Below are 12,617 nucleotides of genomic sequence, written 5' to 3'. Positions count from 1 at the left end.
TGATATTAATATTCTCTCAAGTTTACGATGTAAAATCAAAAATACAGAATTGATTTTAGACATAGAAGCTTTCAGTTTATTTTACTTACATAAATTGTGTTTCATTTCTAAATAAATTTTTTAAAAAAACGCTAGCTTAATATTTCCTTTTTTTTAACATTTACTTTTTGAAATGCTATAGCCTTAATAAATTTATTTTATTCGATTGAATACATTTTTTTCCCCCTTTCCATTAAAACATTTAAACAAATAATAATAATTTTGTTATTGTTTTTTGTTTTCTGCTTTTAATAATGCTGAAGCATTTGACACTTCAAATTTAATTGAACTTTTTTTTTTTTTACCCCCTCTTGTTAAACCACTCACCTGACAAAGTGAGAAAGAGAGGGAACTACAATAAAATAATATGATTATAAAACAAATTATTTAAAAGCAAGAGAAGAACATGCAAAAAAAAAAAAAAAAAAAAAAAGGTTGAAATAATTGCTAGCAATAAGAAATTTTAATTAACTGACAAAAAATTCAAGCGAGTTCATTTGAAAAGTTGCAAGTGACAATACTAAAGACATATGGAATGGTTTGGTGTAGCCGTTGGCATAGGGCAAACTGAAAGAATACAGGATACTAGGGATACGGTTGATAATCAGTGCATATTGTGTGCAAAATATCCTGCAGCTTTTCATTTAATTATTTTTGCAAGCAACAAACGATAAACAAGCTCTGGGAAATGGCTGACAACGCAAAAGAAAAACTGAAATAGACGACTAGCAAATGCCCAGTCAATCATATAGAGGGGTAAACACATTCATTCGTATGGAAAGAAGAGTATGACTTTATGATACTCTTCTGTATCAAAAGCTGATTGCATTTTCTTGCCTTATGCACGATTAAGAGTCGTTTGTTTCCAAAGATTTAATATATGTATGTTTAATGCATTTCTTTGCCTAGCTCTGATTATTTAGCGCACCTTTGAAATAAAAAGAGAGTTTCTATTCCGGTTTAATGTTGTGTTTGCTGGCAACCAGAACAAAACAAAACAAAACAGAACAGAACAAGAGGCATGACAAAAAGCTGTTGCCAGGCCACTGAACTGACACCCTGACATGAAATTATGTTTCATAATTAAATTACATCTACAACAACAGAAGCAAAATAAAAAAGCAAAAACAACAAAAAAAAAAAAACACTACAATGGAGAGTTGAAACAAGTTCAAAATATACATTGTTAAATATTTTTGCCCATATTTGTATATATTAATAATAATAATGTTGCCCATAGTCCTTGGTTGGTCTTGTTCTGGTCTCTTGATTGCAATTGCAATGCATAGAAAAGCCATAAAATACAATAGCAAAATGGCCAAAGGGCTGGTCGACCACATTGACTGCCTGGGGTCAGATAAGTGCAGAATTATGTACCCAGGCCTTTTGCCTGTAGCGGCGGGCAAAACAAAAAACAAAAAAGGAAACCAGGCCACAACTTTTTCAATCGAATTTCGTTGTTTATGTTTTGTTGCCACAAACGTTTGCACAAATGTTGGGCCATTGCATTTGCGTTTGAGCCAGCAAGGAATGCTTTTTCATATGAATATGAATTTATTATGCCAAAAACCCATAGGAGGAGAAATACAAGAAATAGTTGTCAACTCTTGTGCCTTGGTTTTGTCTTTTGGCTGCCCACAAAAAAAAATTTTAAGAAGACAAAGAAGCAGGACACTTGTAATTGAAACTGGCCATAAATTTTATACATAGAAAACTTGGATACATTTGTGGCTCATGTGTGAATTTTCGTTGCATTTTGAAAACACATACAAGCAGGCCACACATACATACACAGACAAATACACTCACAAATACCCACAATAGACACAAAGGGGCAAAAACGCATTCAAGTCTGAAATTGTTTGCATTTTGCGTATGCAAATTTTTGGGTTTTTGTTATAAATGCCTGAATGGGCATTTCCATGGGTGAAAAACAAAAAACGAAAAAAAAAGAAAGGAAAGGAAAAAGTTTACTCTGATCAAAGGAGTGCCGAGATATTAATTGATTGAATTGAAGGCAAGACAAAAACAACAACAAAAGAATTACTCTAGATTGGCATTGATTTTGTAGCTCTTTGGAAATGAGTTCAACACAAAAGTGTTGAAGTGTAAAATGAAGGAAATGACTTCAAACTAAACGGATATTGATAAATTTTCGCATAAATTTCATTTGAAAATGTTCAAGAACCTAATTGGTTTCAATTTAAAGTTAAGCCAAGTGTCGGTTTGTTTTTACTTCCAATTAAAAATAAAATCAAATCCCAGCCCAAGCCGATAACTGAACTTATTCCTTGATGAAAATTTATTCATCTTCTTCCTTAAATATACAATTTTTGACTTATTTGCCGTTCTATAACCAAGTCAGTGTGTCTCTGTGGCAAAAGTTGCTTACGAACTATTGAACTTTCAAATAATAAAGTTTGATTTTACTTACACACTTGGGCAATTTAAATAGTCGGGGCCAGTTTGCTGCTCATCGATTTTATATCTTTTTACATGATAATCGGATTTAAAAGCACTATTAAGTCTTGGCTTGGCTTTGATAATAAACCTCATGAAACGAAAATGCTTAAAGTTTTATATATCAAATCTTTAAAGTACCAACTTCTTTGAGTTTCCAATTTGTTGTGTGTTTTTCCTTTCATACATATGTATGTACATATGTATAGTATATTTAAGAATTGTTTGCCCACCTACCTTGAAATCAAAGTAATTTGTCCTTAGAATTCCTTTGCTTAAGTCCCTTCTTTCTTACATTCATTTGCAGTTCGTGCTTTATTTTTTACACCCTACACAGATTGCATTTGGTTTTAAAGCATTTGAAAAGGACAAAACCACAAGTTGTGGCCATAAGTTTTTACTATGGGTTGAGTTTCTTCGTTTTTAATATATGCGCATTGCCAAAGTAAGTCCTGCTGCATGTTGTGTGTCCTTCGTATGCGGTTCTACTATACTTTTAGCCTGTCAGTTACTTTTCCTTTTTTGTCGCCCTGAACACCCTCTGAAGCTCTAGCTAGGGCAGTAAAAAATTCACTTACAAAACACTTACGCCGACACCTAGCCACGCCCACACACATACACAGATATAGCCGCAAAGAAACTTGTGCATTGCAGCAGAAACTTCATCAAATCCAAGCTAATCACACTTTGATTTGCATTTTGTAACCAAGAGGAGTGAACTTTTTCAAGCAAAAAGCGCATCTCCAAATGCAGAGAAGACAGAGAAAGAGAGAGAAAGACATAAATAGATGAAGCAAGGAGCAGAGAAAGGGAGAGAGAGAGAGCACTTAACTCTAAGCGTTGCCTAGACATTGATGAATGAAGTCCGCCCTATACCCCACCATTCAGCAGCCCGCTTGTAATTATGCTAATGAGATGTCTTCAGTGAAGGGAAGAAAGAGGAAGGAAATAAACTTGGCTGCTTTTGCCACTTGAGTTAAATGCAATTAATTATATTTTTTAGCCACTAAGCCCTTTACAGAGTTAATTAATACAATATGGATAGATAGATAGTAGGTACATATAATATAGTTAGTAATACAGATTAACAATGCATAGTAATAAACATATTTCATACATCAATATATTATCCATGATTCGGCTACAGAATAATCTAAGAATAAGTTCAAAAATTGTTACTCCCAAGAAGAGAATTTAAAACTGTCTGTAAGATAATGAATTATTGTAGGTAAAAAAAAAAAAGTGGGTAACAAAAGATTCATCGAATAATCGAGTTAAATGTATTTGTTTCTCTGTCTTCGTTTCCTTCTTCTTAGAACTCTGTGTGTTCATAACCATTGTTATCATAGATTTCCAAATTTGGACGATTATTGAAACTAACTTTTTCGCCGTCGTCGTCGTCGTCGGCGTCATCATCATGGGAGGACGTTTTCCTGTTTTCGGTGTTGGTGTACCACCCGGCATGGCTGCTGCATTCATTTTTGCCTCTGAACGACGCATTTGAAAGAGTTTCACAGACTTTCGATTCAATGCCAAATTCTTAAGATTTAGTTCATCTTCGCCAAAGAAACGCCTCTCGAAATTCATAACCAAATTACTATAATCAGTTTGTTGTCGATTTCGTGCTGCATGCAAACGATAAATAGTCTGACGTCTAACCAAACTCTCACGATGTTCACCATCATCTTGCTGATGATGATGATGATCACTATCCATTAGGATTTCCGAATAATTTGGCTCATCGTCTTCATCATCGAGTCTTCTGGGTCGTTGCAATCGTCGCGCTATATTCACAGCACTACCCTTCAGCTCGAGTACGGCATCTTCGTCACTGAATTTGCCACTCGAACGAAACCAATCGACTTGTGTTGTTGCCAATAATTGTGACATGGTGGCAAATCGATGAAAAAACATTGCTACAAATTGTATAATCAATATAAATCCAAAAAATATGACAAACAGTAAACCAATCGGATCCAATTCCTTATATTGACGATAGATACCAACTTGCAAATTGTCACGATCGAATGTGACAAAATCTGTAGGATCTATAGGCCATTCCAGATGTAAAAATTCCTTTTTCAATTGCAAAAGGAATACAATTAAAACAAATATGGCATTGATCATAAGAAACGCAAAGGCGATTAGATTACGTAAGTCTTTTAAACCATCGGCCATGGCTTGTTTTTGTTCTTTACTCAATTCGAGTGGTTTCAAATACTCTTTGATTAAGTCCCGCCAAAATCTTTGCTCAATTAGCGATATTTCACCTAATTCGGAATTAATAAGTAGTGGATCATTTAACCAGCCGGGTTGATAAAGTTCAGAATCTTCTGTTCTTCTGCCATCTCCACCAGCATTATCATCTTTAACAACTGGCGCTTCTCTGGTGCCCCAGCTAACATCGTTCATATTGAAAACGGAATAGAACATAAGCAACATATACATTGAGGGAATGGTTATATAATATATAACACCACAAAGTAATGCCCAAAACTCTTGCGGATGCACAAGACCTGCAATGACACAGCATTAAAATCGGGTTTTGGTTTACTTAAATTCATTAAAAACTCACCAGCTATAGTAATCTGTACGGCAACCAATAGGAAGAACAATGAGGCTGGAGCCAAGGGACCATCTTCCAACATCTGGACTATAATACCTATCAGTACCGCCATCATAACTAAACAATAAATGGCACTAATAACAAATGCCAAGAGTAATTGATATTTTTGTTTCAAATAAACGCAACTCAAAATGAAGAGTAATAAGGGAAAGAAATTCCATAGAAATGCCGTCCAAATATCAATGGTAAAAACAGCCACAAGCGCTCCAACCATCATTAGGAATATGGTGCCAGGACCCAGAACAGTGCCAACCATAAGCATACTTTGATACCACATATATAAAGTGGATATGGAATTATTTCTCTTCACCACCTTATCGGCATCGGCCAGAATATCAAAAATATTTGCTATAGTCGATGGTACCCAACGACGACGTTGATTATAGAACTCATTAAAGTACTCCGGCGAATGGGTATAAGCATCGGAGGCGGCACAATACTCAACACGAGAGCCCTGCTTTAGCAATAGGGTGCATAGCCAACGATCTTCTCCCTGATCATATTGGACCATTTTCATAGGTTCGGCACTCACAAGCGTATAACGTTTCATTACACTATTCTCCATTAGGGCACTAGCCCGAAAGAGACTAAAACAACCGGGACTGCAAAGAACACAGCCGATAACATGTTCGGTGGCCTTTTGCAACCAATGACCGATGGCATATTCGAAACGTTGATACCACACCATAGGACCACGGCCAACAGGATGTATACGTCCGCAGGCGGCACCCAATTCATCGACAGCCTTCATTCGATCGATAAGCAAATGAACAGCACGTGGCTGAAAATCAATATCTCCGTCCAGTGCCAAAAGGAATGTATTCTCGGCAATCACTGCCTTACGGCGTGGTGAGAAATGTTCCGTTTCCATAATGCGATAGCCAAGTAGATAATACATATACATGACTTGCGACCAGCGTTTCTTGTGACGAATTTTATCCTTATTCTTCAGATGGGCGACCATTTTTGTACGTCCCGGCAGGGTCCAAACCAAGCGACCACCATATGGAGTTTCGATTTTCAATGGCGGTTTAATTCGAATATTCACACCATAGACCTCAAATGCCGCCTTATCTAGGGTCTTGGTTAGGGTCTTTACATACTCATTAACTGGGGGGATTTCGTTTATTCTGGCAATAGCGTTCATCCAGCACAAAAGCGTCATCAAAGAATATGTTGGCTGCGCAAAAGAAAAAAAAGAAAAACCAAAAAAAAAACACCACATTAATAGGTATTCAAGTCGTAAACTTGCTACAGATTTTTTGGCCCAACGCCATTTTGGCATTCGATAAAGTCACAAAAATAAAAATCTCACAATCCCAGCTGCATAAATTTGAAATCTGACACTTTTTTTCTTCCATTATATGGAAGTAAAATAATATCTAAATAAAGTATGTACATATATTCTATGTATATGCATAAGAAATCAATTTAATATTCTTAGTATTTGTTTTTGCTTGTAGCTAAAATACATATTTGGTTTGATTTCAAACCAATTTGTAGTACACAAAAAATAATAGAAGAATATAAACCGCTTTTCCTTTTGTTTTTGTTTGGCTTGGCAGAATGTTTTTTGAGCTCTTTTAACTGCAAATTACTTTGAAAAAGTGTCTAAAATCTCTCCTTTAGTTGTTTTTGATGTTAAATAAATAAATGTAACTTGACTAACTGACCATTTAATGTTTGTTGTATTCCAAGCCAATAAAAAAGAAAACTTTGATCAAAAACTAGAAAACTGTTCTATGTGAAATATTCTTAGGTATGCAAAATGATTTCAAAGTCCTTGCGAAATATTTGTTTTATGCATTTGCTGGCTTCTGGCTGCTCTAGCTGCTGCTGCTGTTGATGGTGAAATGTATGCAAAAAAAAAAAAAAAAAATAAAAAATAAAAAGCAAACTTTATGCAAATCATAAAAATAAAGCAAAAATATTGTAAAATATTGTAAAATACTCCAACAGACTTGATGCTGCTGGTAGTGCTGGTGGCACTTGACATACTTTCCAATTCATAGTATTCATCATCCGCTTTGCCGCCATTTAGATGCGTTTTTGCCATTCGACGTGCGCATTGGTCCTCATCCAAGCGTATAATTGATTTGAGAAATTCCATCATTTCCTCTTCGGTTTCATGCCACATTGTGGCACAGACAATCAATTGTGGAATTTTATCCTCCTCCTGTATATCTCGGCTGGCATTTATGTCGCTGGCCAAAGCCATTACTGGATCACGGGGTGTGGTTAGGTCGCTCTGTGTATAGGATAAAATATGACAAAATTTTGAAACAAACTCTTTCACACAAACAAAAACAACAAAAGATAAAAAAAAAAACAATAAGAATTTAATGCACTTGTTCATTTTTAATCCTTTTTTCCCCCTATTTCTTAACCAATATCATGTATGTACATGTGTACGTATGCGTGTGTGGCAAAGCGAGAGCAAACGCTGGAGCACAAGAGTGAGGAGAGGAAGAGAGCTGAAGCAGCAGCCAAACTTAACAAAACGAAGATTAAATAAACTGAGCTGCTCCCTGTACAGGTCTTTCATCTCTTGCACTTACCACTAACATTGACAGCTTTCACATACATATACATATGTACATACATATAAATGAATAAAGACCAGCTGGTAATTAGTTATTATTAGTTGGGAATTTATTTATTTTATTTAATATGCGTGTTGACATTGTCGCGCAATCGCAGAAAAAAAGGAACACATGAAAGTGCATAAGAACTAGTAGAAGTGGATAACGGAGAGAGACTCTCTTGCTTCACCGCCTCACCATTAACATAAACAGTTCTCCCACTCTCCCGCTTAGCTAACAGCGGATTTCCGCGAAAAAAAATGGACACTGTTAATTAACATTAGGTTTCCGCTCATAAATAAAATGGCTCCCAACAAAATGTAAATTAACATCACATAACATTACTCTCTCCATTTTCGCTTGCGCAAGATGGTTAACATTTTGTTTTTGCGAGTGCGTGTGCGGGTTTGTATTTTAAAAATTAAATAATATCGTAAATTAATAAAAATCAATCACTGATTAGTTTTCAATCGATATCGCTTGCAATTGTATTAATTCGGAGCAGAGGAAGAAAAATCTTGACTTTGTTGAAGTAGAAGCAGAAAAATTAACCGCTTTCAAGTGATTGTGCAAATGTGAAGGAAGCGTAAAAGAAGTGAATAAGTGAAAGCAAGCCTCAAAAAAATTAATGTGAAGGAAGCGTAAAAGAAGTGAATAAGTGAAAGCAAGCCTCAAAAAAATGTGTTTTTTTTTTTCTAGTGAGTGTGCAAATGTCGCTGCGCAGTCGCGCATAAAAAGGAAGAGGCAAAAAGTGAAAGCAAATGTCAGCAGAAATGTTTATGTGCGTGTGTGTGTGTGCAGTGGTAACGGAGTTTTGTAAGCATCAACTGTATGAGAAAAAAGGTAAGCGCTAAGTTAACGTTAAAAAACATAATACGTGCCGAATTTGAAAAGAAGGAGAGGAAGAACAATAACTAAATGGCTTTTTTCCCCTTAATTATTTCGACTGTCCTTTAAACTTTAAGTTTTTGATATGCAAAAAAGCTGTTTATGTACACACATAGAAATGTATGTTTGTATGTTTAGTAAAGATAGAAACGACTTCATCTTAAGATGGCGATGACGTCATCGCTGAGCAGCGAACATTTCAGAAAAAGAAAATGTAGGAAGAGACTTAAAATGTGGGTTATTATAAACTTATGATTTATTTTTCATAACAAAACGAAGTGAAAAAATTTATGAGGAGATTAGAGAAGTCGAAAAGTAGGAAAAAGTAATAAAGAGAAAAAGAAATTTAATTACTGTTCGTATAATATGTATGTATGTATTATAGTGCAGAATATGTACATATACATATTAAGGCCACAAAGAATTGTCATTATCCGAACTTAATTTTCTGATCAAATGTTTTTGGTTTGTTTTTCGTTTAAAATCAACATGTCTGTCAATTTATTTTATTAGAAACAAAGAGAAGGGGGGTAAAGAGAGGGGTAAGTACATACATATGTTTATATTTTTGTGTAAATAGTGAAGAGGGGTTGGCTTTTGGAAAATCCGAATTCTCTCCAAGCCGTTTACCTCCAAATTACATTACGACCTTTGTCAATGCTCATAAAGCAATGCCAATGCCATTCTAATTTATTCTTTTAAAAATCAACCTAAATTTTAATTACTTTAATGTCTTTATGTTGGCCCTTTTGGGCTTTATATATGTATGTATACAACTGTACCCACTTTTAATTAAGTTTACACCCACGTAAATACACACACACTAACATACTCATACGCATACGCATACGCATACGAAGAGAAACGCAAACATTTCCTGAACTTTGCAGTTTCCCCGTCATTTAACTTAATTACATTGCTGCCCTGACATTTGAAGCAACGCAAACGCACATCATCCAGCCAGGCAGAATGTACCGAAAATAGTCAAAAAGTTCCCTTCGTAATAGAGATAGCGAAGAAGGACGAATGAGGACTAGATGGAGTAGGTGAAATGGTAGAGTCGTCGACGCAAGGAAACTTGTCGCTATGATTGATGTTAACGCCTGATTACAATAATTCATTAACACGAACATCTCCACAATCTCTGCATAATGAGGTTGAAAGTGAAGGATGAATAACTTACTCACCTTAATGGTTAAATACTCATCACTCCAATCGACAATTCGTCGATTCATGATGGCACACTGATCCACAAGTAAACCACAATACCATGGGCATACAAATAACTTTTCAGTTTTCGCATTCCTATCATTTTTTGGTAGCCAAATGTGTAGGCAAATCCAAATCTGTGATAGCCACCACAATGGCCATATCCACAGAGCATATTGAAGGCAACGTTCACCCAATCCATCGATATTCTCAGCCAAAGGTCGTAATGTTAGATAGTCGGGAATTAGACGATGCAAAGCGCAAGCATCCGCAGCACGAAGTTGGGCCAAAAATGTGGCCAAAGCCACAGTTATTGGCACTGAGAGCGTTAAAGGCAGGGCGTAGCTGAACTCTTGTATCTTAATTTTGCAAGCAAATTTACAAAATATGTGACACAAATAGGCGGAGCCAACCTGCAGGAGTAGAGCATAGATGATGGCATTCGGATTGGATTCAATCGCGTGTTGTGACACTTTGCTGACAAAGACATTGGTGCTTCCATTTGCGGCTATATCGTGCTGGGTATTGGTTTGCTAGCGAAAAAAAAAAAAACGGACAACAAATTAAATGTGTGAAAATCTCAGTCCAAATGTCACTATTAACCTACCACTATGGTTATTGAATGCGTTTGCCAGGCATCGATGAATAGACTAAAATATTCAGTAAATCTCTGACCATTTAAAAGAAATCCCATCAAGGCAAAAACCATGATTTTGAGGGGTGACAAATATAGATATAACTGATAGCGAGAACGAGTGCAACGAATGGTACGTATAATATAGGCTTAAGAAAAAGAAGATGTATAGTATATACAGAAAGAAGTGACAGTTGATAGCAAATCGATGAATGACTCACCTATTGCATCATGTGTATTGGCATAATTCTCCCACCAACGAAACGACACAAGAAGCAATGGAATAACCAATAATTGCAACTCCAATTGCTCAGACATTGATGGCCAGATTAGAAAGACACTTCCCTGTGAGAGCATGGCCAAAATTGAGATGCCATAGCCGAGCATATCCATTGATTTCCATTGCAGACGTGTTCCTGTCAGCAAATCTGTGTGTGTGTATGTACATGTGTGTTGGGTGAGTGTGAAATGGCAATCAATTTAATTGCTGTCAGATAAGATGGAGGATGGCTATGGCTGTGGCTATGGCTATGGCGAGATAGAATGTTCTTGTGGTTGTTGTACTCACTGAGTATACCGGGTATAAAAGATACACAGCATCCAAGCATTGCACCGCGCGTCATATCCAATTGGGGCAAAACAATAAAGGTGAGCAGGGCCAAACCGGCAACATGAAGCAGTTCAAAGAGTGTGACCTACACAAGAGCAACAAGCAACAAGAGAAGGACGATTGGAAATATAGAGAGAAGTATAAGGGACCTGCACAGGCTTTGGGCTCATCAATCTCTTTTCGCTTCCTTTTTTTGTTGTTGTACATACCAGCGTCATTTCTAGACCAGTGGGTCGTTGCTCTCGCTTAAAAATGCATATGCGCAACGAACGCAGGAATGTGAAGACTTCTGGTGCAGCAAAGGCAAAGATCAAGGCCCAAACCCAGGCAATTTGTTCCTGTTTACTGCTAATCGCCGTCAAATCGCCATTAAGTAATACTTGCATATGGCCAAAAGAGATTTATTAAACAATATAATAATATGTATGTACATACATATGTATGTTGTGTGTTATCTGCAACCTTCAACTTACAATATTTGCTGCACACTTGCACCTTTTTGACTGACGCTATTCGTGGAGGCCGTATTCCCAATCATATAGAGATAAAGCAACTTGGCTAATACACTTGATATCAGTACGATGGCAAATACCAAGAAATAAACAAAGACTTTGAACAATTTAAGACAAAATTGCAATTTTTTCCAATCGGCATCGCTTCCGCTGCGATTTTTTTCCGGTGGATCGACAAATAGATTCCACATGCGCAATTTTCTAAAAATAATAATCCCATAATTTTTGTTTTTTTTTTTTGTTTTTTGTTTTTGGTAATATTGGATTAAATACCAACCGATTGCGTTGATTATAATCACTTTCATAGTCACCACCGACACCGCTCATGTCTGCCATGAAGAAAAATTTATTTACAACTAAATAAATTTAATAGCAAGCCCGGCCAGGCACTTAGCCGATTGTTTGCCAATTGGTATATTGGTGGTTCCGAAGATAACAAGCCTTGTGCTTGAACTTCCTTTAACTGCGACGATATCAAAAAAAAAAAAAAAAAAAAACATTGTGACAGTGCGTAAGTTGACAAGCATGTCAACAAGTCAACTTATCGACAATACTATATCAATTGCAATTAAAGAATCAAAGAAAATGCCATACGATAAATAAATATATCTATGTCTGGGTGTGTTCATTTGGGCTTTCGTTTATCATGCCAATTGCTACATGTGCTATAGTGCTTGTTAAAATGCACATTTTGAAGTGCTGCTCATAAATATATACATATATATATATATATATATATATATATATATATATATATATATAAGGGCATATATATATTTTTGTTTTCTCGGAAGTTACCTTTAATATATAGTTGATTGCTATAAAACCACTTAACCGCACTTGTTCGTGTAATTAAATTTCTATATATGTATCAGTATAATAACTAGAAATAATTCAGATTCGTACCTCCCTCTTCCAGCCAAGAAAAAACTTTTTTATAGCATACATTTAGGCAGCAATACGATATATTGCCATTCAATAACGATAACATTTCATCATTATCGTTTTGCTGCCAATTTAAAGATTTAAAAGTCTTTTTCTTATACACTTGCTTAAA

At 35.8% G+C, this 12,617-nt stretch overlaps 1 protein-coding gene across 1 annotated transcript; it reads right to left on the bottom strand.

Moving 5' to 3' along the window:
* Positions 1–3,685: 3,685 nt before the first annotated feature.
* Chs2 (Chitin synthase 2) lies at positions 3,686–11,888 on the bottom strand. Its single transcript, XM_068286248.1, is given in 13 exon segments — positions 3,686–3,904; positions 3,907–5,015; positions 5,075–6,242; positions 6,244–6,305; positions 7,124–7,373; positions 9,783–10,337; positions 10,412–10,587; positions 10,660–10,866; positions 11,007–11,133; positions 11,258–11,427; positions 11,522–11,558; positions 11,560–11,761; positions 11,838–11,888. Coding segments are annotated over 13 exon segments (4,206 nt in total). The 5' UTR covers position 11,888; the 3' UTR covers positions 3,686–3,811.
* Positions 11,889–12,617: the final 729 nt, after the last annotated feature.

The sequence above is a fragment of the Drosophila tropicalis genome, unplaced genomic scaffold (assembly GCF_018151085.1).
Source record: "Drosophila tropicalis isolate 14030-0801.00 unplaced genomic scaffold, ASM1815108v1 contig_443, whole genome shotgun sequence".
NCBI classification, from domain to species: domain Eukaryota; kingdom Metazoa; phylum Arthropoda; class Insecta; order Diptera; family Drosophilidae; genus Drosophila; species Drosophila tropicalis.
Note: the sequence above shows the minus strand (reverse complement) of the source record. Positions and strands in the feature narration are given on the sequence as shown.